Source organism: Tenrec ecaudatus, chromosome 7, assembly GCF_050624435.1.
Source record: "Tenrec ecaudatus isolate mTenEca1 chromosome 7, mTenEca1.hap1, whole genome shotgun sequence".
Taxonomy (NCBI): Eukaryota; Metazoa; Chordata; class Mammalia; order Afrosoricida; family Tenrecidae; genus Tenrec; species Tenrec ecaudatus.
Genome location: NC_134536.1, coordinates 132,448,061 through 132,475,117, shown reverse-complemented (window position 1 = coordinate 132,475,117; position 27,057 = coordinate 132,448,061). Strand labels below are relative to the sequence as shown.

The 27,057-nt window shown below is 50.9% G+C and overlaps 1 protein-coding gene across 5 annotated transcripts in view; it reads left to right on the top strand.

Moving 5' to 3' along the window:
- Window positions 1–27,057, top strand: part of DAAM2 (dishevelled associated activator of morphogenesis 2) — a 137,167-nt gene that overhangs the window by 48,320 nt on the left and 61,790 nt on the right. For 2 of the 5 annotated variants that reach the window (XM_075555155.1, XM_075555153.1), the window contains exon 1: window positions 13,666–13,887. The exons of the other annotated variants lie outside the window; for them this stretch is intronic. In XM_075555155.1, the coding sequence (XP_075411270.1) occupies window positions 13,842–13,887 (46 nt within the window). In that variant the 5' untranslated portion in view covers window positions 13,666–13,841. Of the gene's footprint in view, window positions 1–13,665; window positions 13,888–27,057 lie in introns of those variants that run through there. 5 annotated transcript variants of the gene reach the window in all.

Here is a 27,057-nt window from a genome sequence, read left to right as displayed (position 1 = left end):
AGCTGGTCAAGTCAAAGCCGAGACTTGCTGCTGTGAGAGTATGTCCTTGTCCTCCCTGTCCCTCCCACCTGGCCTGGTGGGAGGAATATGGGCCATTCCCCAGCCGCACTGGGGGAAGGACCTTAGGTCGCAGACCCCTGCCATCTCCAAGTAGCTGTGCCTGTATCCCTCTGCTTGCGGGGTGCTTAGGTGGAAATCCTCCTGAGAGGACCAGGTCTAGTCCAGTGCCTGGGCTTTTGAAAGTGGGCCTGGCAGTGGCTGCTGGACTTTGTGGTCTCCTCAGTCCCCCTAGGCTCCCCAGGGACACCCACCTACTCCCACCCCTGGGTGCTTCATAGGCACCGTTACATCCAAGAGATGAGGGCTCTGATGGGCAGACTCTAGGGAGCTCAGCTTCCTCCCCTGTTCCTAATCCACACTGGATCGAAGCTGGGTTGCTCTGAGCCTCGCTGAATACGGGGCTTCTCCACGTGGCCAGGCTTCTCTTTAGACATGTGCTTCTTGTCTGGCATTCTCTGAGTCTGGGGGCAGTGTCCGGTGACCCACTCTTCTCTCCTGAATCACCTGAGGTATACAAGGGAGGACGACCCTATTCATTGATGTCCTTTTCCTCCCTGGACCAGAAAGGTTTGCTCTGCTGTCATCCTGTTTGGAGAAAACAAAACGGCCTCTTATCGATCTCGGTCCCGTCGATGAGGTCCCGGTTCTTCTCTGCTCAGGGACAATGTGGTCACGGCTTAGTTCTGAAAACACAAAACCTCGCTCACTGCCATTAAGCTGGCTGTGACTCACATCAGGAAAGTTCTAGAGAAAAGAAAGGGGAACAGCAAAAACCTAAAAAACAAAACAAACCTAGATTTCCTAGAGGCAAGCTATACTGGGAAGCATCTTCATCAAAACTTTGCCCCCTCAATAGTTTTATTGGCATGTAAACCCCACAGCATACGATTCAGTAGTTCAACCCCAGCACGTAGAGCAGTACTGTCATCACAGCAGCCAGTTCTAGAACATTGTCTTCATTCCTGTATCCATCATTATCAGCTCCCCATCTCACGCCAACCTCCCCACCACACCCCCAAGGAACCATCCCTGTTTCTGTCTCTGTAGATTTACCTATCCTGGGTTTCATGGACAGAAAAACATTGAAGAAAGAACTAACAGCAAGAACAACATAAAACAGATAAAAACCTCCGTTGAAAAGAAAGCAGAAAGTATTAGAAATGAGAGCACATTTCAGTGGATCCTCGGGGAGGGAGAGCAACCCTTTTTACTGTGACTTGAGCACCAGCTTACAGACCCGACCAGTCTGCCATTTACAGGTCACACCCCTTTGGTTCCCGGACACAACAGAAGAATGTCCATCCCAGGTCTCCCCTGCCTTTCCCAGGTCCATGCCTCCTCTCCTCCTCTTTCCTGCCTTCTCAACTTTAGGCAAAGAATCCTGAGTGGCTGGCTGTTTAAAGGGCCATTGTTCCCCTGCCAGGGCTGCCTGTGGCTGATGGTGGAGTGGGGATGGGCTTGTTTCCAGGCTTGAAGGGTGACGAAGGGCCCTGGGCTAGGGAACTCCCTTCCCACCTTTGCTTTGCAGAATGCTCTGCGTCAAATCTGTAGCCAATCAGCCACTGTCCCGCTGACTCCGCCTCTTGACCACCTCTCCATCCCTCACCCCCCACCCTGTCAACAATAGAACTCTTCTCCATAAGCCACAGGGGCTTCTTCCCTTTTTAGTCATTTGTTTTGCTTTTGTTGTTGTGAATAAAGCAGACCCAGCAATGCCTGAGTGTATAATTCTGGGATTACAGTCTTGAAATGGTGTGATCATCCTCCCCGCCCCTCTCCGAGTGTGTTCCTCATGAACAGAAAGTCACTGTCAGTCGGTCTCTCGCTGGTCGATTGTGTCAGAGAAAGGAGATGGTCAGAACTTTCTTCTGAGGTACCGCTGGGGGGATTGGAATCTCTCATCTTTTGATCAGCAGCCCAAGGAGTTAACTTTTTCATCACCCAGGGAATCAAGACCTGTGTGTGTGTTGGGGGGCGGGGGGGATTGGTAAGAGGGCAAAACAATCATGGGGAAAAAATGCAACCAGCAGATCCTGGAATTTTCCTTCCGACGTTTTGCATGCCCCTGTCTGGACATGGTAGAAGTCCTGGTGCCGTCGCTGTTACGCATTGGGCTGCTAACTGCAAAGTCAGCGGTTCTAAGCCATCTGCTGCTCCACATGAGAAAGACAGGGCTTTCTCCTCCCATAGAGAGTTACAGCCTCGGAAACACACAGGGGCCATTCACCTGTCCTGTAGGGCTGCTACGAGTACATTGACTCGATGGCAGTGTGTTTGGTAAAACTCCCGAATTCTCATCCCCCCCCCCCACTGAAACCCCGTGAGACCTGCCTGCCACCGTCTCTCATTACAGGTGGAGAAAGTGAGGCTTCGAGACGTGAAGTAACTTTCCCAGGGCCTTACAGCCAGTTCGTGGCAGAGCCCATTTTAGAAACCTCTGCAGTCTCAGCCTTATGGTATGCGGGAAGCTTTGGCTGCTTCTCAGAAGAGCGTTCTGGGGGAAGGGGCAGCTCCTTAGCTAGTACTCACTGTCTCCAATGCAAAGAAGCCTGTTCAACAATGTGTCAGATCCCCAGAGAAGGGGACATTTGCCTCCTCTGGCTCAGCCAGGGCTCGGTACCCGCACATAGCCCCACGTCTCAGGAGCCCTGGTCGTGCAGCCTGCAGAGCTGTTAACCTGAGAGATGCCAGGTTCAGACCCTCCCAGACCCACTCTGCTCCAATAAAGATGCCAAGAAACCCCTGGGGGACAGTTCCACTCTGTCACAGGGCACGTCCTGAGTCAGAAGGCTCTCGACAACCCTGTATTGTTAGAAGTCTCGTTCGGTGGTGAGGAATGGAGGGTCCTGGCCCTCAGGTTCCCTCCCCCTCAGTATAACTATGTAAGTCTGCTCTCGTAAAGCGTCACAGGCTCAGGAAGCCCGTGCAGCATCAGCTCGACTCTGCCCTAAGTCAGCACCGACTTGACAATGGTGGGTTTGGTTTGGGTCAATATCTACAGCCCCGCTCCACCCCCATCAATCCAGACACAGCGGTGGCTTTCACCGCCTGCCTGTATAACTAGACTGGACAAGTGTGTGAAGGGACACCCTCCTCCCTCTCCCCCCCCCCCCCCCCCCGCCGATGTCCCCAGTGCAAGTGGCCCTTGGTGCACAGCTGCTGTTGCCTTTCACAGAGCCTGGTACAGCCCTCACTCAGCCCCAAGACCTCAACAGCCCAGCTCATTCCTGCTGCCAGGAGCTGGTTTTCAGCCACTGGGCCCCAGGGTGCATGCAACCTTTGAAAGCCCAGCTTCTGGCTTCGGTTGCACTGGGATTGAGAGGCCAAGGGGCATCTGGGCATGAACCAAAACTGAGGAGACACGAAACCTTGTTTTTTTGTTTTTAGCTTGTATTGCACAACAATCTCCTTCATGCTGTTGGTCATCAGACGTGAGGTCTGAGCACATCCCAGGACCAAACCCAACCCACTGCCATCAAGTGGATGCCAACCTACCCAAAGCCACCCTCGGGGGGAAAGTCGACTTGCAATTGGACCACGTGCACTAGGACTCATTTTTCTGAAGGGCCCAACTGCTTCGAGTATCCCAAGGGCAATGGCAAGGTGGGCAGCTAAGTCATCCAGAAGTAATTATGGGTAGGGCTGCTAACCACACAATCAGCAGTTCGAATCCACCAGCCGCTCCAAGGGAGGAAGGGGATGCTTTCAACACTTATAAAGAGTTACAGTCTTCGAAGCCCCCAAGGTCAGCTCTACCCTGTCATAGGGTCGCTATGAGTTGGAATCAACGCAGGGTGTTCGGTTTCGGATTGTCTACTCTGTCACCCAGGGGTGTTGTCCTGAGTGGAGACCAGGATGGCACCAGACGACATGTTGACGTGCAGGCTCCCTCCTGCGGCTGTACAGTTGGAAGGCCTTTCTTGTGTAAGAAAACTTTTCTTGTGGAGCAAACTTGCAGAGCATGAAAAGGGGCCCCCTTTCCTCCCACCCGAGCCTCCATGAAGTCAGGGACTGTGGTGGGCCCATGCCTGGTCCCAGCGTAGGTGCCGGGGCCCATTTGTGGAATGAACGGGTGAAGGAATGAGCCAATCTCTCACAGGCCTGTGAGACTCACTGGGAAGACGGAGGAGGCTGAGTACTGAACTGAGCTGTAACAGAGAGGGGGGGTGGCACCACTGACATAGCTGGCAGAGCGCTGTGTGGTGGGTGATAGGCAGAAGGCCACTGCTGTCTCTTCTGATGGGAGGCCCTTTGGCCCATGGCTGGACTGCTTCTGAGCCTGAAAGGCCTCCTGATGCAGGAGGGCCTGGGAAGCCATACAAAAGACTCAGGCCTGAAGAGTCCCCCCACGCTCCCTCCCACCTGCCACACCTACCCACACAGCCTCGCCTCTTGTGTTTGGTTTGTCTATCTGCCCCTCCAGCACTTAGAACTGGCGACATTGCTAACATTCTTTAAGGCTCCAGGGCAAGGGTGGTGGTGGAGTGGTGGAGTGGGGGTAGCTCTAACAGATGAGTCTGGGCAGAGTCATGCAGGGCAGCCCAGAGAGAGGAGGGGGAGGGAATAGGCAAAGGTGAACCAGGAGGGGGGAAAGCACTCCATTCAGTGACCTGGCACCTCCCCCCTACACACACACCAACTTCATCTGAAGCAGACCCCAGTCTGTGCACTAGTCTCTGCTCCGCTTCTGGCTCACAACCCCACATGCTTTAAGACTCGGTTCATTCTCCCCAGGTGTTGTGTCTTTATCTTCTTTCCTGCACCCCAAATCTGCTCCCCAGACTCATCTTTTTTTTTTTTTTTTGCAAAGACTCACTCAACTCGCTGCCATCAAGTCAATGTGGAGTTAGAGCAACTCCCATGCGTTTCTGGGGCTGTAACTATTTACAGGAGTAGACAGCCCAGTCTTTCTCCTGAAGCGCTGCTGGTGGTTTCGAACAGCCGACCATGAGGATTGCAGCCCACACCACCAGGGCTCCTTTTTACTTTAAAGAAACCACCCCTAGTTCAATCCAGTGCAATGTAGCTGAGAGGAAGTATAGAGAGCCTTATGAGTGTCGAAGACGATAGTGGGAGAGGAAGAAAGTAAAAGGAAATAGAGGAAAGACCTAGGAGGCAAAAGACATGTATAGAGGTATAAACATAGGCATGTACATATGTAAATATATTAATATATAATGATATGGATATAGGTCTATGAACATTTATTTATAGGTTAACTATTAAGGTAGCAGACGGATATTGGGCCTCTACTCAAGTACTCCCTCAATGCAAGAACACTTTGTTCTAATAACCTGGCATTCTGTGATGCTCACCTTCCTGACATTGGTGAAGACAAAACGGGTGCATAAGCAAATGTGGTGCAGAAAGGTGATGGTGCCTGGCTATCAAAAGATATAGCATTTTCAGTCTTGTTTAAAGGCTTGAAGTTAAATAAGCAGCCATCTAGCAGGGAAGCAACAAAGTTCCCATGGAAGAAACATACCTACCTGTGTGATCACGAGGTGTCCATGGGATCAGGTATCAGGCATCAGAAGACCCCCAAAACAACAATTGTGATGTGAACTTGGGGGTTCGGAATGAAGCCCCAAAGGCAAAACCCATCTGTGGACAATTGGCCATCCCCTCACAGAAGGGTCACAGGAGGGGCAATCTATGTACAAATGTGCTTGATACAATTGATGTATGGATTGTTGTAAGAACTATAAGAGCCCCTGATAAAATGACTTATTAAAAAGAAAGAAAATACCCCTATATAACAACAATAGCAGTACTTCTAAATATCTGCTATAGATTGCAGGCAGCCCTGGTGGTATATTGTTTATATTAGGCTGCTAACCACAAGGTCAGAAGTTCAAACCCACCAGCCAGTTCTGAGGGAGAAAGATGAGGCTTTCTACTCTCCTAAAGAGTTACAGTCTTGGAAATGCACAGGGACAATTCTACCCGGTCCTATAAGGTCTCTATGAGTCAGAATTGATTGATGGCAGTGAGACTCTATAGCAGGCTGGTGGCATAATGATTTCCCTGTCCTATAAGGTCGCTGTGAGTCAGGATTGGCTTGATGGCAGTGAGTTATCTATCAGGTCTATGTCTGAGGATCCTTGGTGGCACTATGGAGTAAGCATTGGACTGACTCACTTCTAGTTTGGCAGTTCAAACCCATCAGTTGTTTAAAGGGGGAAAGTTGAGGCTGCTCCTAGAAGGATTTACAGTCTTAGAAACCCCATGTAGGGCGGCTATGAGGCGACATAGCCTGGAAAGCAGTCAGCTTGCTGTCTATTTTATGTATCAGGTAGGGACCCTTGGTGGTATGGGCTTAAGTGCTGGGTTGCTGCCCTATAGGTAGGTGGTTTGAACCCCCCAGCACTCTGTGGGAGGAGGATGTGGCAGTCTGCTTTCAAAGTCCAACCTTGGAAGCTCTGTGGAGCAAAGCAGTTCTACTCCATCTCCCAGGAATTGACCCAGGGGCAAGATGTTTGGTCTGTGTGGGAGTTACATCATTTCTTGTCAACTTGATAAATAGAGTGAAGGCGTGGAGTCTAGCCTGTCAATCAGGTCACAGTTTGGTAATCCCTTGTTGCGGCTTTGGCCTTCTCATAAGGATTCTGGGGACTTCCTCTCTTCTCTCCTGAGAGGTGGGACACTCTCTCTCACTGCTTCCCCTTGCTGTTGAGGAGCGACACTCAGAGAGCTGGAGGAACCACAGGGAGACCCCCGCCAGCACTGAGATGCTTTCACCGCCATTGGATCCACAAGATTTCTCACCCACTGGCCTGTGATCTTCCTGCATTAGGCCATCAATACATGTGTTGCGTGAGTCTGAAGAGGACTTTATGGACGAGTAGTGGACATATGGGCTAATATCGATTTTACGGTCTTGATCTCAATGGGCTGAGTTATTTTCTCAATATATAATTTCTCTTTTATGTAAAGCACTCTCTTATACACACGGATGTCTCCAGATTCGTTTCTCTTGTCAACCTGGTCTAACACAGTCTGGTTGGTGTGTATCAGGAGCTTGCTGTGCACCAGGACCCACACTAGGTGTTCTACCTTTGCTCAACTCACCAGGAACCTGTGAGGCCACTATTCCTGTGACCTCTACTGGACAAGTGAAGAAACTGAGTCCCCAAAGGACTAAGTGTCAATGTCATACTGTGAGTTGGTGGCAACTCCCTGGCTGCAAACAGCTATGCCTGACCCCAAGCGCCTGCTCACCTTCTAGCTTCAGAGCCTCTAAGCATCCCTGCTAGAAGCCACCTGTGTCTACCTACCCCAGTCAACAGTTTGAATCCACCAGCTGCTCCATGGTAGGAAGTTGGCGTGGCGATTATGGAGTTAACTCTCAGGCAGGAACTGGTGGTAGAGGTGGCTCCAGGTTGGGAGGTGCAAAGGGGGATAATCTGAGAAGGCTTGGCTTTGATTTCTATCAGCCACCAGTCGCTCTGCCCAGTAAGGAGCTGATTTTTTAAAATGTCTTATCTCGTTATATGCAGCAGTAACCCTGTAAAGAATGGGGTGTTGGGGTGATTTGGGGTCAGTTTCAGGACTGATGGAGCAGACAGAATAGGAATCTAAAGCAGACACATGGAGGTGCACACATCAGCCTTGCCTGGAAAATGGGGTAGGTGATTTTATGCCTCTGCCTCAATGGACTTGCTCATATTCCACACGTGGGGTGGATGAGGCATGCCCACACCCAACCATCGGCCCAGGAAGACCCAGTGCACATCTCCTGTGGAACAGACTCCTGACCTCACTACAGGGAGCCGGTTAGAGCCCTGGCCGGGGAGGAGGAAGAAGGCAGGCCCAGCACTTACTTTGTCTCAGAGTTATTTGCCTTTTCCTTGATGAATGAAGGGGCGGAGACAAGCTTGGGAGTGAGTAGTGAGCTGAGGCTGCTCCACACAGGATGCCCACTGGAGCCACAGAGGCCCTGAATCCACATCCTAAATCTACACCTGACCTGAGTTGCAAAATAAATCGCCCCAGTGGGCTTTCTTGGCTGCAATCTTCCCGGAGGTGTATCACCAGCCCTTTCCTCGGCAGCACCTCTGGGTGGGCTCCTCCCACCAATTTTGGGAGTCTAGCCGAACCAGGAACCTTTGACCCCAAGATGCTGATTGCATTGGTGGAGAGGGTGACCTGAATTGCCATTGTTTTAAAAGTTGCCCACAGGATGCTAAGGGGCTCCCTGGGCAAGGTAACTGCTCATGGCAGGTCTTTCTTAGGGCAGCTAGGATACAGGGAGCTTTCTCTGGAAGGGATGGGGCTATTCCTACATGAAGAACGTGTTGGGATCACATGAGCACCTTGCCCTGTGCCCAGAGCCAGGCAACAGAGTGGCAAAGGTGAATTCTGGAAATGAATGAATACACTTTCCCTAGATTCAGTCTGGAGTTGGAGCTTTGCCGCCACATTGCAGCCAGAGCAGCAAAACCAGTGGTCTTTTGAGCTCCCTGAAGCCTTAGAATCCCTTGGAGGGCTTGTTAAAATGCAGTTCCCTGGACTCCGCCTCCGGAGTCTCTGACTGGGTAGCTCAAAAATGGAGTCTTAGTGGGTTGCCTGTTGGCCTGCAGGGTCAGCAGTTTGAATCCACCAGCCGCTCTGTGGTAGGAAGATGAGGTTTTCTACTACCATAAGGCGTTGCAGTCTGGGAAACACACAGGGTCAATTCCACCCTGTCCTATAGGCTTGCTAGGCGTTGATGCCGCGGCAGTGACTTTGGTCGTGTTATTTGTTTATTTGTTTTAGAACTGGACTCCGGACCCCACTATTTTTCAAAGGCCCCAAACTGTGCAGCCACATGTGTGAGAACCTGGGGGTTTGGCTCAGGATTCCCAAAAGAAGGGACGCAGGATGAAATGGTGAGATGAGTTTGATAAAGGGGAATGTTGGCAAAAGAGAGGGAAAGCAAACCAACAGAGAACTAAACTCCCCGCATCAGAATCATCCGAGAAAACTGGTTAAAGCGCAGCATCCAACATCCTGAGAGAAGAGCCCGAGTACCTCGTTCATCAGCGCTCCAGGTGGCTCGGAACCCTGAATCTTATGATCATCCAAATTAGAGTGGAAAGTCAAGAACGAGGTGCAGAGAGAAGAGGTGGGGATCTAGGGATATGCTCCACGCAGGTAGTGTGTTTGAGTGGTTTTAACCTGAGACCAAAGGGCAAGTAAAAGGAGTGAAATTGGGGTCCAGGAGAAAATGGCTCATCTTGGCTCGAGCTTGGAGGACATCTGAACCAGTAAGAAAGGGTAGATCTTGGAGAACCGGTTCTAAGCTAGCACATCCCACGCTCAGCTTGAGGTTGTCCAGGATTTCACTTTAGTTGGAATCACCATCACCCCACACGGGAGCAGCCGTCAGGAAGTCAAGTGGTGCACTGTATGGGGCCAGTCTGCTGTGCAAGACCGGTCTGAAGCGCGAAGGAGCAAAGATGTCACGGAGGGCTGAGGCGTGCCTGACCCACGCCATGGCATTTTCATGTGAACGCTGGCCATGACTGAGGGAGACTGGGGAAGCATTGATGCATCGGGATGACAGGGCTGGGATTGAACTTGGAAGTTGGTATTGGAAGTGCCACGACCCAGCAGAAGGAGAAACAGATCTGTCTCGGGAGAAGTTACCATGAGGAACTTCTCAGAAGCAAGGATGGCAGACTTGGTCTTGTGTAACATGCCAGACGTTATCAGGCAGGAGCAGCCCCTGGACGAAGGACGTCATGCTTGGGAGGCCGGCAGTAAAGAGGAAGACCTGAAGTGAAACAGAGGAACGCATGGGGCGGCAGCAGTGGCCTCAGGCATGGCCGTCATTTGAGGATTGCGAGGACTGGCCAGTGCTTCCTTCTGAGTCAGTGGTTCTCAACCTGTGGGCCGTGACCCCTTTGGAGGTCGAATGACCCTTTCACAGGGGTCACCTAAGACCATTGGAAAACACATATTTCCGATGGTCTTAGGAACCAAGACACTGTTCCTCTAGAGTCACCACAAAACAAGTGTAAACCACTCAGTCTGGGGTACTTGGAAATCAACACAAGCACTGTGTCTCATCCCCGGTCAGACAGTTATACACTGTGATTCTGGGCCAGTCACTTAACTTCTCCGAGGTTCAGTTTCCTCAGCCACAGAATCAAGATGCCAATACTTGCTATTATTAGCTAGTTGGGAAGGTTAAGCACAATTGCATGTGCTTGTGCATACGTACCAGGGGACTTCAAGAAGTCCATGAAAAAATCCCATTATTTTTCAAACTCATCAGCCACTCTGACAAAGAACGACAGCTCTCTCTACTCCTGTAAAGAGTTTCAGACTCGGAAAGCCACAGTGCCAGTGCTACCCTGTCCCATAGGGTTTCTGTGAGTTGGAAGTGCGTTTGGCTTTTGGATACATATTTATGTGTGTGCATCTCATCTGTTTTAGATACAGATAGTTATAGATATGCTTTATCCATTGCATATGTATATATTACATATGCATGCATACATATGTGTGTATGTATATATATAATGGTATATATACACACAGTGGACTTGTGTATCTACATATATACTAGTATATATATACATGTGTAATGGACATGAACAGATGTGCATATATACACCTATATGTGTGTATGAAAATATGTATGTGTATGTGTAGCCAAGGAGCCCAGATGGCGCGGTGGTTATGCAATGGGTTGCTAACTGCAAGACTAGCAGTTCAAAATCATCGGCCACTCGGAGCAACAAAGATGGAATCGCTACTCCCGTAAAGACTTCAAAGTCTCAGAAACTCACAGGGGCAGTTCCACCCTGCCCTGTGGGCTCGCCGTGAGTCAGACTTGACTTAGTGGTGAGATATACGCGCCCATTGCTAGCAAGGTCTTCTTAACTCAGGCCGACCCTAAGGCCTCATGCAGTTCCTCATGTGGTGGTGACCCCCAAACCATAACATTATTTTTGTTGCTACTTAATCACTGTCATTTTGCTAGTGTTCTGAATCAGATGACCCCGTGAAAGGGTCGTTCCACCCCCAAAGGAGTTGCAACCCACAGGGTGAGGACCGCTGCCCTAATGGACATAGAACTGCACCTGTAGGCTTCTGAGGCACCAGGGTGGATGTATATGGATGGATGGATGGATGGATGGATGGATGAATGGATGCGTGGATGCGTGGATGCGTGGATGCATGGATGGATGCATGGATGCATGGATGCATGGATGGATGGATGCATGCATGCATGGATGCATGGATGGATGGATGGATGGATGGATGGATGCATGGATGGATGGATGGATGGATGGATGGATGGATGGATGGATGGATGGATGCATGCATAGATGGATGGATGGATGGATGGATGGATGGATGGATGGATGGATACATGGATGGATGGATGCATGGATGGATGGATGGTTATGTATATGTAACCTGGCAAGATTATGTGGCAGTGCTCAAGACATGGAAAGAATGAAAGAAGTGTCTCTGAAGTTGAACTTCAGGACAGTGGTATCATTGCCCGACCCAAGCAGGGGTGATCTAGATGTGAAAGGGAAGGGCCTGTGGCGGGTGGGTCAGGGACGGTGGTGATGGTGTCAGACATGGGAATAGACAGCTTGGAGATGGAGCAGGAGTATAATGGGAAGGAGGAGTTGGCAGTGACGGTCCCTGAGTGAGTGGGGGATCAGTAGTTGGCTGAGCTTTGAAACCGTGTGGTTTGGGTCTGCCTCCCTGCTGAGAATTGGTGTTTCTGATAGGCTTCTCCACTGACTCAGAAGCTACATCTTAACAAGAAGAGTCATCTGGAGAGCTTGTGAAAATGCACTGGGGTTCATTTCAGTGAGAAAGTGAGGGCTTTGGGAGGAACAGAGGGAGGGGGAATTGAGGGGAGCATGGCTAGGAGATGAGGTCTGAATCTGAGCAAAGCCTGGCACAGCTACTGTGTGTGTGTACTGGGCTCTTTGCTGGGCACCAGGATCCCTGTCTGAGGGGCAAGGTGCTGTCCCTGACCTTGAGAAGGTCATGGACCAATGGGAGTGACTGCCATTCGGGAGCAATGGCACATTGGCCAGATATCTGATGGTGGCAGGAAGGCAGGCCACCACGTGATGAGGGGCACCTAACCCACAGTCGTGGGGCAGGTGTCAGGATGGCTCAGGGGGGAGTGGCCACGGGATCAGCAAAGCGTTGCCGGGGTGGGACACAGCTCTTAGAAAGCTCAGAGGTAACAGACAGCTTGGGGCCTGGGGTCAGGTGGGCCAGGTGTCATGTTGTTCAGAAAGACCCAGAAGAGGGAGGATGGAGCCCAGAAACTCTGCAGGAAGGACAGGGAAGACGGACATGCTCCCCTGAAGTAGTTTTTGGGATGAGGTGGATGTGGGAGCCCAGCTCCTGGACCCGAGGATGGAGAAGAAGAAGAGAAACAGGGTGTCCTGCTGGATACGTAAAGCCCCGTCGGTGGAGGGAATTTGTTTTTGAAGCATTTTTTCATGATTGGTAGCGTGCTTGTTACATTCTTTGAGATGGGAGGCACCTCAGAGCCTCCCCCTCTCTGGGCATTGACACAATTGTCCTGTGCTCCTGCCTCAAGCTGGGGTCACCATAGAGAACCCCTTCCATGTGGGCAACCAGTCCCCACCTTCTGCTGAAGGCAGGTCTATCTGACTCCAGCCCTCCTTCCTTCAGCAGGGGCCTCTGGGACATGGGCCTGGTGGCCGTGTGAAGTGATGAGCAGTCCTCAGGAGCACATGCCCCTGAGAGTGAGCACCTGAAGGCCCTGGGCCTGTGCGGCTCTTAATAGTGACAGGGGGCCAGCTGGACATAGCCCCTGTCCTAAGGCTGTGAGCTCCCCTGCAGCCACCCGACTCTGTGGGGGGCAGAGATCAGCCTGTGCCCTCAGCAACATGGGAGTCCCTGGGGAAGCGTTCCAGCCGCCATGAGACTCCTTGCTTCACTCACAGGAGACCTGAGCCAGACCAGGGGAGCCACTTCCAGGCCACACAGGGGTGGGGGGGGGCAGGTCCAAGAGCCAAAGGTCAGCAGATTGAATCCCCCAGCCATCTTCCCCTGTAGAAATGACAGCCGTGGGCGCGCTCTGGGCGTGGTTCTACTTGCTCTTGTAGGGCGGCTCTGAATCAGACTCAGCTCAGTAGCATCTGGTTTTTTGCTTTTTCATTACCATAGGACACTCAGTGTTATCATTGCAGTGCTAGGTCTTATCATGGACAAGGCCAAGAATTCAGGAACTACTGTAACTCATTCAGTGCCCCAGCTCTGATCTTGTTTCTGTTGTGGGTGCAGAAAGCGATCCGCTGGGGGAGTTGGAGATAAAAGTAGAAGAAAGCATCCCAGCCCTCCTGGTAGGAATTGCAGTCCCCAGAACAACAATGCCTTCAGGGGGGTGGCAAGCAGGACAGGGTGGCCCAACACCAGGGATGAGGGACAGCAGGAGGGCGATAAGGAGCGGAGGTCAGGTTGGGGGAGTAGCTCGAGGCAGTTACTATGTTACTTGTGAATTGAACAGCCCAGGCAGCAGGAAGCTGCCCTCCCCTCTCCCCCCCCCCCCACCATGAAAGGAACTTGCCTCCTTTCAGTCCTGACCCTTTGCAGACCGCCAGCAGTGGTTCTGGCAGGCAGGCAGGGCGCAGCGGGCGGAGCTGTGCTTCCTGGGAAAGCCTGCCTTTGCTGCTGGTGTCCCAGAGCAAAAGGAGAGCCCCGGGGACTGTCTGATGGCCCTGCAGAGCAGCCAGCCCAGGGCGAATCCGTTGGAGTGAGGGACGCTGGGGGACCGCACAGCTCAGATGTCTCAAACAGCTCGGAAGATGAGAGCGGAACCTCTCGGTGCTGGTGAGATGATGGGGCTGGGTTGCCTTCTGTGGCGGAGGACCAGTGCTGTGTCTGTGTGCATGCTGACTTCCTCCAAGAGAACTGAGTGGACAGGGGTGTGTGTGTGTGTGTGTGTGTGTGTGTGTGTGTGTGTGTGTGTGTGTGTGCGCGTGCGCGCGCACGTGTGCAGGCAGGTAAAGGGAGGGGGCATTGACTATTTAAAACAGTACCACCATTTCCTAGGAAGCCCTGGGAACATGGTGGTTACGTGTTCGCTGGGTAGTGAGCTATAACGTTGGCAGTTCTAAACCACCAGCTACTCCTGGCGAGAACGCTGGGGCTTTCTACCAAGAGTTCCCGTCTCGGCACTCATAGGGGCGGTTTGACTCTTGGCACACAGTGAGAGCCATTTCCCAGTGACCCACTGCTGTTGCAGTGTTGACTCCGGCCGTGTCTGCCAGGGTGGAACTGTGCCTCATAAGGCTTTCGGTGGCTGATTTTTTCAGAAGTAGTTTGCCAGGGCTCCCAGTGTGGTACATGGAAGACAGAGGAGAATGCACTGCTTTCCCCACTGTGACGTTTCCTAAATGATTGCTGGGACAGAATCTATATCAACCAAGGGTGGGCTGGATAGAAATCGGCACGGTGCGCTCGCTGCTTTTCAGTGATATTGTTATTTCCTTCCTTCACACACTCCGAGGAGCTGACTCAGTTTACTTCATGTTCCCCCTTGAGAGCCAATTGAATCGTGTGCCTTTACTGCCTAGATGTGAGTACACACTCACGTATTCACACATGCTACACAGGTCACGTAAACACATGCCACACACACATACAACATACAGACATACTGCATGTCCACACACCAGCTAGATACATACGCCACTCTGCTTGTACACGGAAACAACACTTCCACACATCCGCACGCATGCCCCACACTCCCTACCACACCTCTCAGACATCTGTGGGGAGGCTTCAGTATGATTTGGGGGGAAATGGAGTGAAAACATCATGAAACTTTTCCACTGATTTTTTAAAAACTCCCATGTATACACACATCATTTACATACATGCACATTACATAGTCACATGTACCACATACACACCACCTACTCACACGCCCCACCCAGACATCCTTCCCTGCACACATAGATGCAAACCCTCCAGTGTACCCAGTCTCCCTTCCTCTGCTTTCCATTATTTAGATTATTTAGATTAGAGCAAAGGTTCCCAAATGTATTTGGCCCACTGCCCCCTTTTCAGAAAATAGATTATTCAGAGGCCTCCCCCTAAGCAATGAGAAGCATTTGTGCTGTACAGGATAAAGTGTACGTGTCTACGTTTGCACCCTCCCCCCGAATCATGCCGGCACCCCCCCCCAGGGGCAGTATCACCCACTTTGGGAAACACTGATTAGAGCATCTTCTCTTGCCTGTGTTTCTATCACCCCTCCACCACCCGCTCCAGTCCATGTCCCGTCTGAAACCCTGTCAAAGATCCTGTGCCCCTGCCATGTCCCGAAAACCCCATTTCATGACCGTGTTCTCGAGCCATCTCGTCAGGCTCTGATCAAGTCCTAGAAACAAGCCCAGCTTGTGGGTGTCTGTGAGTGTCTTCCATTCACTTCCCAGAAGCCCCTGGCTGTTGTTGGTCCCAGACCCAGGACCCTCAGCTGGGATAGAGTGCTAAAGAGAAATGTGGTAGCTGAATGAATGAATGGCAGGGTGGGTGAACCAGTAAACCAATGGTTCCATCCATTCAGCATCATCTCACCCTTAATGTGACTGGACACAGGTCTGACAGAGCCAGAGGTAGAAGGAATGTTCGTGCTCACGTCAAGTAGAATCTTGCAGTGCCAAGGAGAGGGGCCTCTAGAGGGCATTTGGCTTGCCTTGCTGATGGAAGGACAAGGCCCCTTCCTGGCCTCTTTCCACTGCCTTAAGGGTGCACATGCGTCCTGGCGGATCAGCCGTGCCAAGAAGAGAGGCCAAGGCCAGGTTTATCCTTGCCTGTGCTCCCAAGTCATTATTTGTTTTCTGATTGTGATGTAGTGTTTCTAAGTTCCCGTCTAAGTTGGACTCCAACTTGTGGTCACCCCAGATGGTTCACAAATAGAACCATGGTCCATGAGGTTTTCAATGCTGATTTTTTCCCCCCAAAAGTAGATCACCAGGCCTTTCTTCCAAGGTGCTTCTGGGTGGACTTGAAGCTCCAACCTTTGGGTAGCGGCTGTGTGTACCACCCAGGGGCACTGTTGATTCATGGTGCTCCACTGTCGATCGCAGAGTTGGGAAAAGTGTGAGGCTGATATGCGAGTTAAACAAGTTGAGAGTGAAGAAGCCCAGGATGGATGGATAAATGGATGGATAGATGGATGGATGGATGGATAGATAGATGGATAGATGACTGGGAGATCCATAAGAGCAGCAGAAGAACAGGCTCTCGTCCTGCCCCATCGATGCTTGGGTCTTGTGTTAAAGTCCTCCGCCGGCATTGAGGATCACGAGGAAGCAAGAGGGAAACACACCAGAGGGAAACTCCTGGGATGCCTTTTCCAGGGATGTAATCCATACATTTAAAAAAATTCTCGATGGATCAAAACAGAAAAGATGAAGGCCCAAAGAAACCATGTTTTCTTGCCTGTGACCACTGAGCCGCCACCTCCTCCCGCCGAGTGGAGGCTCAATCCTAAAGCCCCCCCATTCTTCATAGAGAAGTCTTCTTCTTCTGTTAAAAAACAATGTTATTTCTGTTCCCGGTGATCAAAACCATAAAAGCCAACAGTTTGGAAAATTACAAAAGACTGCTTGTTTATTTCACCAACTCCCCCCCCCCCCAGTGGTAGATGCTTGAGGTGGTTGTGTTTAGTCCTCCGATATTATCAGTAACCCCAGGATGGACGTCTGCTCCGGGGCCTCGGATAGCATCTCTGGCTAATTCCCTGTGGTCACTCTGTGGTGCCCTTTGGACACAACCCTCTTTGTGTGAGCAAGGAGCTCAGGCTGCAGAGGAGCTACTGGGGATGCACGGTAGAATGTCTTTGACTGTGAGGCTCCAAGAGAAGCAGTCCAGGAGCAGGCGGCAAGTCAGGAGCATTTCCCAGCCCCCTGGGTTGCTTAGTAACCAGTGACCCTGGTGCCGACTCTGACTCCTGGTGGCTCCACCTGTGTTGGAGGAGAACTGTGTGGCACAGAGCTGCGTTTTCACAAGCAGATCTCCAGGACTTTCTTTGGGTGTATTCAAACTACCAACCTTTCAGATAACAGCAGAATGCACCGACTACACTCCCCGTTCATCCCAGGATGGCTTGGAATGGTGTTGAATTCTCAGGACACTGGTGGGCTTCTGTGGTGGGAGACCTGGACATAGAGGGTGAGAGGAATGGTCTTCTGTCTTCTGTCTCTCTCTAGACCCTTTGCAGCCCCACCCCATCTGTGTGAATTGGGGGCGGGGGGAGAGGGCTTGTGGGGTGGAGGACAGCTGGCTTCCCTTTGACCACGTGCCTCAGATCTCGGCTCCATTGGATACCAGAGGCTTGGGTGTTGGCATTCCAACTTCTCTTTGACTTCACAGCTGTCGCCCGATGGCTCCTCCACTTCCAGCCCCTCGCGTCCTCACCCCAAGTCCTTGTTCTATGTGCGCGTCCTGCCCAAGCCCTTCATGCTCTCAGACACACATGCTGGCACGCACACCCTGCCGGGACATCTCGGGCATCCGTGATCTCCTCCCAGGTCTCGGCAGTCCGGGGCCTCGTCCTCTCTGACCCAGGCGGAGCTGCCTCCTACAGAGCCCATCTCTGTCCCTCCCTCCTGTAACGGCCTTCATAGCACACAGCCAGAATTACCTATCTTCCTCTCAGCTCCTAGAAGGATGCCACGGGGCCAGCTCATCAGCCAGTGGACCAGCCAGCCAGCCAGCTGACCAACCCACCGAATGACTACTCAGTCTTCCATGCCTTTGTCCAGAGTTCCAGGTCTTGCTTTCTTCCCACTCTAATCTGGTTCATATGGCCCTTCTCTGAGCCCCAGTTCAGCCCGAGGGCCGCTTCCCTGGCCTCTCGCTGCTGCCTTGTGGTGGGCTCTCTTTTGAGGCAGGGCCCCTCCCTGGCAGGGCGTTTGTGGAGACAGCTTTCTTGGAGTCCCACTGTCAGGTGGCACTGTCCTTCTTTTCTTTGAGGGAGCCCTCGGGGCATGAGTTCGAAACCACCAGCCGCTCCGAGGGAGAAAAAGTGGAGGCTTTCTACTCCCGTAAAGAGCTCACAGTGTCGAAACCCACAGGGGCAGATCTACCTGTCCGATCGGGCCGCTTGCTCTGAGTCGGCATATGGACTTGATGTCAGGGGGTGTGGAGTTTGGGACCGTCCCCAGAAAGAGTCCTGTCGGTGAAGCAGTGGGGTGCACACCGTTCAACTCCACTCAGTTGCTCTGGGTGTGTGTGCATGGACAGATGACATGGCCTAGGCCACCATCAGGAGCAGCTCTACACTGCCACATGGGGTTGCTATGAAGTGAAGATCCACACAGTGTCCCCGGGTCTAGAGCTGTGTCTCCTCTCAACAAGACTGGACCAGTGAGGGTGGGGCTCATGCCGACCAGCCTATCAGATGACAGCCTGGCCCAAAGCTTTGTACCTGGGCATGGATGGACTAATGAGTGAGTGAGTGAGTGAGTGAGTGAGTGATGGGTGAGCGATTGAGTGAGTGAGTGAGTGAATGAAAGAGTGCGTGCCTGGCCCTGTGGAGGTACCGGATACTTGTGTCCTGCCCCTGTGAGACAAAGAAACCTATATTCTCTAATCATTTCTCAAAGTGGCAAAGCCCCCTTGCTGTGGGAGACATGACACTTGGGAGAGATTGGATTTTCAGTTTCACTTTTCCCAGCCGGGCACCCTTTCCTCCCTTGCCCTTCTCCATAGTCTCAGGGGCTCCTCTCTGGGCCTCCCACCCACCCGCCAGCACAGAGGGGCCTCAGAGGCCCAGGGATCTTACTTGTACTTTCTCTGCCTTTCCCAGAGCCCAGGGGGAAACCATAATTTAGGCAGCTGCTAAAAATAGTTCTCCCAGTCCTGGAAAGAGGACTTGCTTATTTTTGAACGTGCTCCCTGTCCCCTCCCCAGCCCTGCCTGAGACTCACATTGCAAGGCTTGTTGTTCAAGACCCTCCCCCCACCACGTGTTCCTGCTGGCCTGGGGCCCAATCACAGGTCTGGCATAGCTAACCCTCCCCCCTCACTGACAGGGAGGCTGTCAGGGAGCTGGACTCAGAGGAGTGGAGAGATGTGGAGGGGACAGGCTCTATGTTGATGGTCTCAATTCCTTGCCCTAATCAAAGATGGATCTCAGTCCTATCCCTTCCTTAGGAATCTCTGAGTGGGAACAGGAATTCCAACGTGGGGTCTGGAGAAGGAGTTTGAGGCCCAGGCTCGTACGTGGGCATCTTTCCGAGCCTCACAGGGCCTCATCTGTACAGAGAAGGAATGATCAGAGCTTTCCTGCAGAGCTCTGGTGGGGAGTGGAGATGCGCCTTGTAGTGGTCAGTGCTCCATAAATGACAAGTGTCCAGGACCAGGCAGCGTCTGGTTCTGTTGTGCACAGGGTCGTATGGGTTGGAACTGACTCAATGGCAGCAGCAACAACAACAACAACAACAACGATACAACTTCATTATGATCAGGACCACTGGATTTAGAACATTTACACAAAAAGCTCAAACTCAGTCCATTGTCTTGATTCGTCTCAACCCTATAGGACAGAGGAGAATTGCCCTGTAGGTTTCTGAGACCTTAACTCTTTAAAAAAAATCATTTTATTGGGGCCTTATACAACTCTTATTACAATCCACACATCCACCCATTGTGTCAAGCACATTTGTACATTTGTTGCCATCATCATTCTCAAAACATTTTCTTTCTTCTTGAGCCCTTGGTATCAGCTCCTTATTTTTTCCTACTCTCCCTCCCCCACCCTTCCTCCTTCATGAATCCTTAATAATTTATAAATTATTATTATTTTTTCATGTCTCACACTGGCTGATGTCTCTCTCTCTTCACCCACTTTTCTTTGGTATATCCCTCAGGGAGGGGCTTATATGTAGATCATTGTGATCGGTTCCCCCCCTTTCCCCCACCTTCCCCTTACCCTCCTGGTATCTCCATTTTCATTATTGGTCCTAAGGGGTTTATCTGTCTTGGATTCCATGTTTTCAGCTCTGATCTGTACCAGTACACATCCTCTGGACTAGCCAGAATTGAAAGGTCGAATCAGAATCATGATAGTGTGTGTTTTTGGGGTGGGGTGGAGGTGGGAGCATTAAAGAACTAGAGGAAAGTTGTATGTTTCATCGGTGTCATGCTGCACCCTGACTGACACGTCTCCTCCCTGAGACCCTTCTGTGAGGGGATGTCCAGTTGCGTACAGATGAGCTTTGGGTCTCCACTGCGCACTCCCTCTCATTCACAATGAAAAGATTTTTTGTTCTTTGATGCCTAATACCTGATCCCTTCGACACCTCGTGATCACACAGGCTGGTGTGCTTCTTCCATGTGGGCTTTGTTGCTTCTGAGCTAGATGGCCACTTGTTTACCTTCAAGCCTTTAAGACCCCAGACAGTATATCTTTTGATAGCCAGGCACTATCAGCTTTCTTCACCACATTTGCTTATGCACCCACTTTGTCTTCAGTGATCATGTTGGGAAGGTGAGCATCATGGAATGCCAGTTTGATAGAACAAAGTGTTCTTGCATTGAAGGAGTACTTGAGTGGAGGCACAATGTCCATCTGCTTCCTTAATACTAAACCTTAAATATGTACATAGATCTATTTCCCTATTGTCATATATAAATATATTTGCATATATACATGCCTATATTTAGACCTCTATAAATGCCCTTTTGCCTCCTAGTTCTTTCCTCTATTTCAGGGGTCATCAAACTTTTCAAAATGGGGGCCAGTTCATTGTCCCTCAGACCCATTGGAGGGCCAGACTATAGTTTTTTTAAAAAACTATGAACAAATCCCTATGCACATTGCACATATCTTATTTTGATGTAAAAAAACAAACAGGGAGAAAACACCCTGGCGGACCGGATAAATGTCCTCAGCTGCATGTGGCCCGCGGGCCATAGTTTGAGGACGCCTGCTCTATTTCCTTTGACCTTCCTCTTGCCCCACCATCATGCTCAGCCTTCATTTGGGTTTCAGTAATTCCTCTCGGTTACAATGCCCTTGATCAAGCCCTACCAGGCCTCTTACACCCTCCTCACCACCGATTTTGGATCACTTGTTGTTCCCTTGTCCCTGGGTTTGTTAACGTCACTTCCTTTTCGCCCACCTCCTCCTCTTCCATGTCCCCCCACCCTGTACTGTCCATCCTGTTGTTTTCTCCTCCAGCTTGTTTATCCTGGCTATCTTATTTAGATAGACCTGCAGAGATAATAATATGCACAAAAAGAAAGACAGAGCAAAACAAAGCAACAAAAGAAAACAAAACAACAACAAAAAAACCACCACCAACAACAAAAGCCTATAAATCGTTCAAAGTCAGATTGTTGACCTTTAGGAGTGTTTTCCGGTGGAGTCTGATGGGCTGATATGCCCTGGCCCTAAAGTCTAGTTTTGGCATTCCCTGGGGACTTTATTGCTCTGCTCCCCTTTCTGTTCTGTTGCATGCCCTTAGTGTTTCACCTCAGTGTGTTGGGGTCAGAGCAGGCACAATTCTCATCCTGTGTCTGCAGGATTGTCTCCCACAGCGCTATGGGTCAGTGAGGGACTTCGAGTCTTTTAGTGGGGCTGGCCCTTATGGAGATCGTAACTCTTTATGAGAGCAGAAACTCTCATTTTTCTCCTGGGGAGTGACTGACGGTTTCAAACTGCTGACCTTGTGGTTGGCAGCCCCAGGTGCAGATAGCCCACTGCACCTCCAGGACTCCTGACTTAATGGGGAGGATGTGGCATGCAATGAACCACTTATTGTTAGCTGCCATTGCTTGGGCTCCTGCCTCATGATGTTCACACACAAACAAAACCCTGGTTCAATATTGGCAGATGGGACCCTTGTGATTCTTTGGATTTTCATTGGCTGCTTTTTGGAAGTATACTACCTGGGCCTTCTTCTAGTCCGTCTGAGTCTGAAAGCTCTGTTGAAACCTGTTTAGCACCACAGCAACTTACAAGCCTCCACTGAGGATGGGTGGTGGCCGCGTGTGAGGTTCTTTCACTCAGCCTCCTACGTCGGTCCCCAGAATGCAAGGTGAGGAGTCTACTATGAAACCAAACTGCCTCTCTTGTGAGTCAAGGGGACGTAGTATGTCGAGTCATCTGAAAGGGAGGTTGTTGTAGTTTAAAGATACTTGAACATTGCCCATTATACATCATCCAACCCAATAACGTAACAGTGACTAAATCTTGGTGAAAGACCCCAAAACCCAAACCAACCCCGCAATCATCACGTCAATTTTGACCCATAGTGACCTTAAAGGGCAACGTAGGGCTGGTCCTTATGGTTTTTGAGTAAGTCTTTACGGACTCAAGCAGCCTCATCTGTGTCCCTTGGAAAGGCCAGTGGGATTAAACCACCAACCTTGCAGTTCACAGCCTAGTGCTTAACCCCCCGCATCACCAGGGATCCTATGTGAAGGACCAGGGAGTAAATGAGCAAAATGCAGGTACTGTTGTCTAAAAACAGCCATAGATAGACCATCTTGAAACCAATAGGTGTGACTGTGTTTCAGTAAGACTACATTTACAAGAGCAAACCGACCTTGGCCCAAGGATTGTAGCTGGGTGATTATTTGGAATAACACATAAATTTCACTCGTAGATAGGGACAACATTCTGCAATACAGACCATTAACTTTCAGATATCTTTATAGTAACAGCACTAGATTTTAGATAGAGAGAGGATGGATAGGGAGCTAGATGGATGGATGAAAACATAGTACATAGATGGTTTAGATAGATGATAGGTAGGTAGATGGATGGATAGGTGGATACATAAATAAATAGATCAAAGGTAGATAGATAGGTAGGTAGGTAGGTAGATAGATGATGGGTAGTTAGGTAGTTAAATAGATGGAGGATAGATAAGTGGTAAGGTAGATGGATGACTAAATGGATTATTTATAACTTTTACAATTCCTAGGCTCTGATCTAGAAAAGACTTGCTGATTTACTGAATATCCCTTGGGCTGTTGTCTGTGAGGTCAGCAGTTCGAAACCATTAGCTGCTCCACAGGAGAAAGGGCTTTCTACTCCCATAAATAGTCACAGTCTCAGAAAGTCACAGGCACTGTTCTATCCCATCCTACAGCATCGCCAGGAGTCGGCATGGACTCGGTGCAGTGAGCAGCACCGTTGGAAGAGCGAGATCAACCTGAGCTAATGTCATCCTCATGACCGCCCTATGGAGGATATACTATTATTCCGTTTCTAGTTTACGGAGGAGGAAGGACGCAGGCACAGAGGGGAAGTAATTCTCCCTGCCTCCCATGGTCGGACTCGAGTTGGGTGTCAACATTGCAGAGCCACAGCTGGCAGGGAAGCCTGTGTAGAGGAGGAAGCCTGTGAGGGACCCCAGTCGGTTGGCTGCATCCCAGGCAGAGGCCTGCTAGTCTGAGGCTCAAAGGGAGAGCAGGCTGGTGTCCATGGACTCTGGTCAGAGAAGTGGACAGAGAGGCTGCGCAGTACAGGAAACCATGCTCTCCCTGCTGGCTGACAGACCCTGGGGCCTGGTAGGCTGGGCCTGTGACCATTTCCTCGGTGACACTGAGAGACACAGGCAGGGTCAGTGCATGGGGAGGAATCTCTAGCCCTTGAACAGGAAATTGTTTACATTCCTATGTTTCACACAGCAGCTCTGGGAAGCTCTGGGCCCCATTCCCAGGCCCCGGCCCCAGGGGATCCAATGGGATCCAAAGGAGCTCGCTCCCCAGCATCCCACAGTTCTGCCGTCAGTCCAGGGGACTTGGATATCCTGTCTGTTCCCTTTAGCTTATGAATGTAGCCACTGGCCAGGTCCTCGCACACATCCTCTGTATTCTACCCCTGCAATGCCTTTTCCCACGCTCTGCACCCTTCCTTAATTAGGTCTCTATCAAGACGCTAACTATGTCATCTCCCCCGGAAGCCTTCCCTGACTTCTCTTTCATCCTGCTGACTAGACCAAGAGCCTTCCCTCTGGAACCCCAGGGGTTCCCTCAGCTCACCTTTGTCCCCCACTGGAGGCTGGCTCTCTCCTTGCCCCCAGGCCTAGCTCAAGGTCCAGCACACCATCCAGGAGCACGTGTGTCAGAGGGAGACAGCTCAGTCCTCCGTTCTCAGCTCTTCACTTACAGGATGTGGTTGGACCCGTGCTAGTCTTTCTGTAATCAACAGGGAGAGGGGCCAGCGAGCCGTCCTCACAGGGGCACTGGGGAGATGACATGAGAGAAAGGAGAGAACAATCCTCCCAGTGCCAGACTTCTAGTAGACCAAGAACAGACAGTCAATTATGCACACGGGGCAGGGGATGGGAGAAACCATCTGAATCGTCCGAAGCCACAAGATAGTGGCTGATAGAGCTAAAGAGCCCTGGGCCTAGAGGCAGGATACTTTCTTGTGAGTCCCAGCTCTGTCTCTTGGCATCGGGGCATCCTTGATCAAGCCGTGGAACAGCTCCTGAAGGGTCTGTATTCGCGCATGGTGGGAGGGTTGATATTCATAACCTTCACAGGTCACTCTGAGGCTTCAATGAGATCTCAAAGCTATCTCAACACCGGGCCCAGTTCACAGGAAATCCTCAGTGATGGATCATGACTTAGGGAATTTTGGTCCACAGAGTCTTTGGGAAAATGCCAGTCGGGTTGCGGTTTAGGACAGTTCTGAGAAATGTACCCTGTGCTTTAGTGGTCTGCAGCTTTGGCATCAGACAGCCCTAGGTTTGAATCCCAGCTATGCCGCCAACTAGCTGTGTGACCTTAGGCAAGTTCCTTTACCTCTCGGAGCCATGGCTTGTTTGGTTTTATTCATTCATTCATTTTTACTCTTCTGTAAGCTGATCACTAATCTCAGGGGGTTATCTGGATGGGAGCTGAAATGCAGACAGTGTTCAGTTCGGCACCTAGACAGACTCGAGTATTGGCATGGCCCTGCTTCTCCGGTGGTCTCGTGGGAGAAGGCAGAGACGCTGCTGACTGTGGTGGAATTCTCGTCTTCCACATGGGAAATCTGAGTTTTATTCTTGACCAAGCACCTCATGGGCAGCAACCACCCATCTGACAGGGGAGGCTGTGTTTTGCTACGAATGGGGCTTCAAAATGTGCATGGAAGAGTCCCATTATCTTTCAATTCCATTTGTCCACGGGCTTTCTGAAGCCTCCTTGTAGGATGCTGAACAGGTTTCAACTGAGTTTCCAGACCAAAGTGGACTCGGAAGAACGGCCCGGTGGTCTACTTCTGGAGCTCAGCCAGGGGAAGCCTCTGGAGCACAAGGCACCAATGTGCAAGCGTTCTGCTGTGTATGCGGCGCCGTGAGTCAGGGGCAGACCCCAGGGCAGGTCACCGCACCAGCTGTTCCCGACGGCGCAGGAACACAGGGCTTTGGGGAGTCCTGCTGAATGCAAGGAGCCCTCGTGATGCTGTGGCTTGTACATGGGTTCAAAACCACCAGCAGCTGTGCATGAGAAAGAGGAGGCTTTCTACGCCCCTACGTACGTGCAGTCTTGGAAACTCAGAGCAGTTCTATTCTGCTGCAACTCCGTGGGAATGTGTGCGTGAAGGAACGGTGAGTGAATGAATGAGTGCAATATCTGGTAGATGGAGCGGCTGGAGGCCAGGATCGAGGGGTGCGGGTGGTAGTGGTTAGGGTCTTCATGTTTACAGAGCAGATGGGAAGAGGGAAATAAACCAGAGCGAGTACGTCCTTCTTGAGATAGGACATGGAAAGCGAGCCCCCGGGGAACCCTTTGCTAGTGGGATCCACCCAAACAGTGTGGATATTCAGGGCTGAAACAACCTTGAGGTCTTTAGTGGAAACCCTGCCATTTCACAGAGGAGAAACTGAGGCTCAGAGCCGCTAACACCATGATCCTCAGACCCCCAGCTAATCAATGAACACCATGATCCTCAGACCCCCAGCTAATCAATGACCAAGCTTGGACTATCTCTGGCCTTATGGATTAAGGTGGATGTGTTTTCTCAGTAGGGTTGCTATGAGCCAGAGTCATGGGTTGACTTGGGGTTGCTTGAATTTCTCTGAAGGAGATGCCCTGTGAGGGGCTACTGACCTTCTCACCAGAGACGTTGACTACACTGTTATGTTCTGGTGGTTTGATGGCATTGACCTGCTTAGAAAACCCAGAGATGATCACACAATGATGGTTTTTGTTCTTTGGTGTCTGCTACCTGATCCCTTCAACACCTCATAGTAACACAGGCTGTGTGCTTCTTCTCTGTGGGCTTTGTTGCATCCGAGCTAGATGGCCGCTTGTTTGCCTTCAAGCCTTTAAGACCACAGATGCTATATCTTTTTGATAGCCGGGCACCATCAGCTTTCTTCACCACGTTTGCTTATGCACACATCTGTCTTCAGTGATCATGTCGGGAAGGTGGGTATCGTGGAATGACCGTTTAGCTGAGCAAGGTGCTATTGTATTGAGGGAGTGTGCACAAGGAGGCCCAATGTCCACCTGATACCCTACTACTGAACCTATAAATATATGCACATAGGTCTATTTCCCCATAATCATAAATATATTTACATATGTGCATGTCTGTATTTAGGCTTCTCTCTATGCCCTTTGCCTCCTACTCTTTCCTCTACTTCCTTTCGCTTTCCTCCTGTCGCACTACCATGTGCAGCCTTCATTCTGGTTTCATAACCACATAACCACTGAAGACGAATGTGTGCATAAGTAAGTGTGGTGAAGAAGGCTGATGGTGCCCGGCTATTGAGAGATATAGTGTCTGGGGACTTAAAGGCTTGAAAGTAAACAAGCGGCCATCTAGCCCAGAAGCAACAAAGCCCGCATGGAAGCAGCATACCAACATGTGTGATCATGAAGGGCTGAGGAGACCAGGTTTCAAGCAACAAAGGTGGGGGGAAAATATCTTATCATCGTGAATGAGGGGAGTGCGTGATGGGGACCCAATGCCCATCTGTAGACAACTGGACATCCCTTGCAGAGGGGTAGTAGGGAGGAGATGAGTCACTCAGGGTTC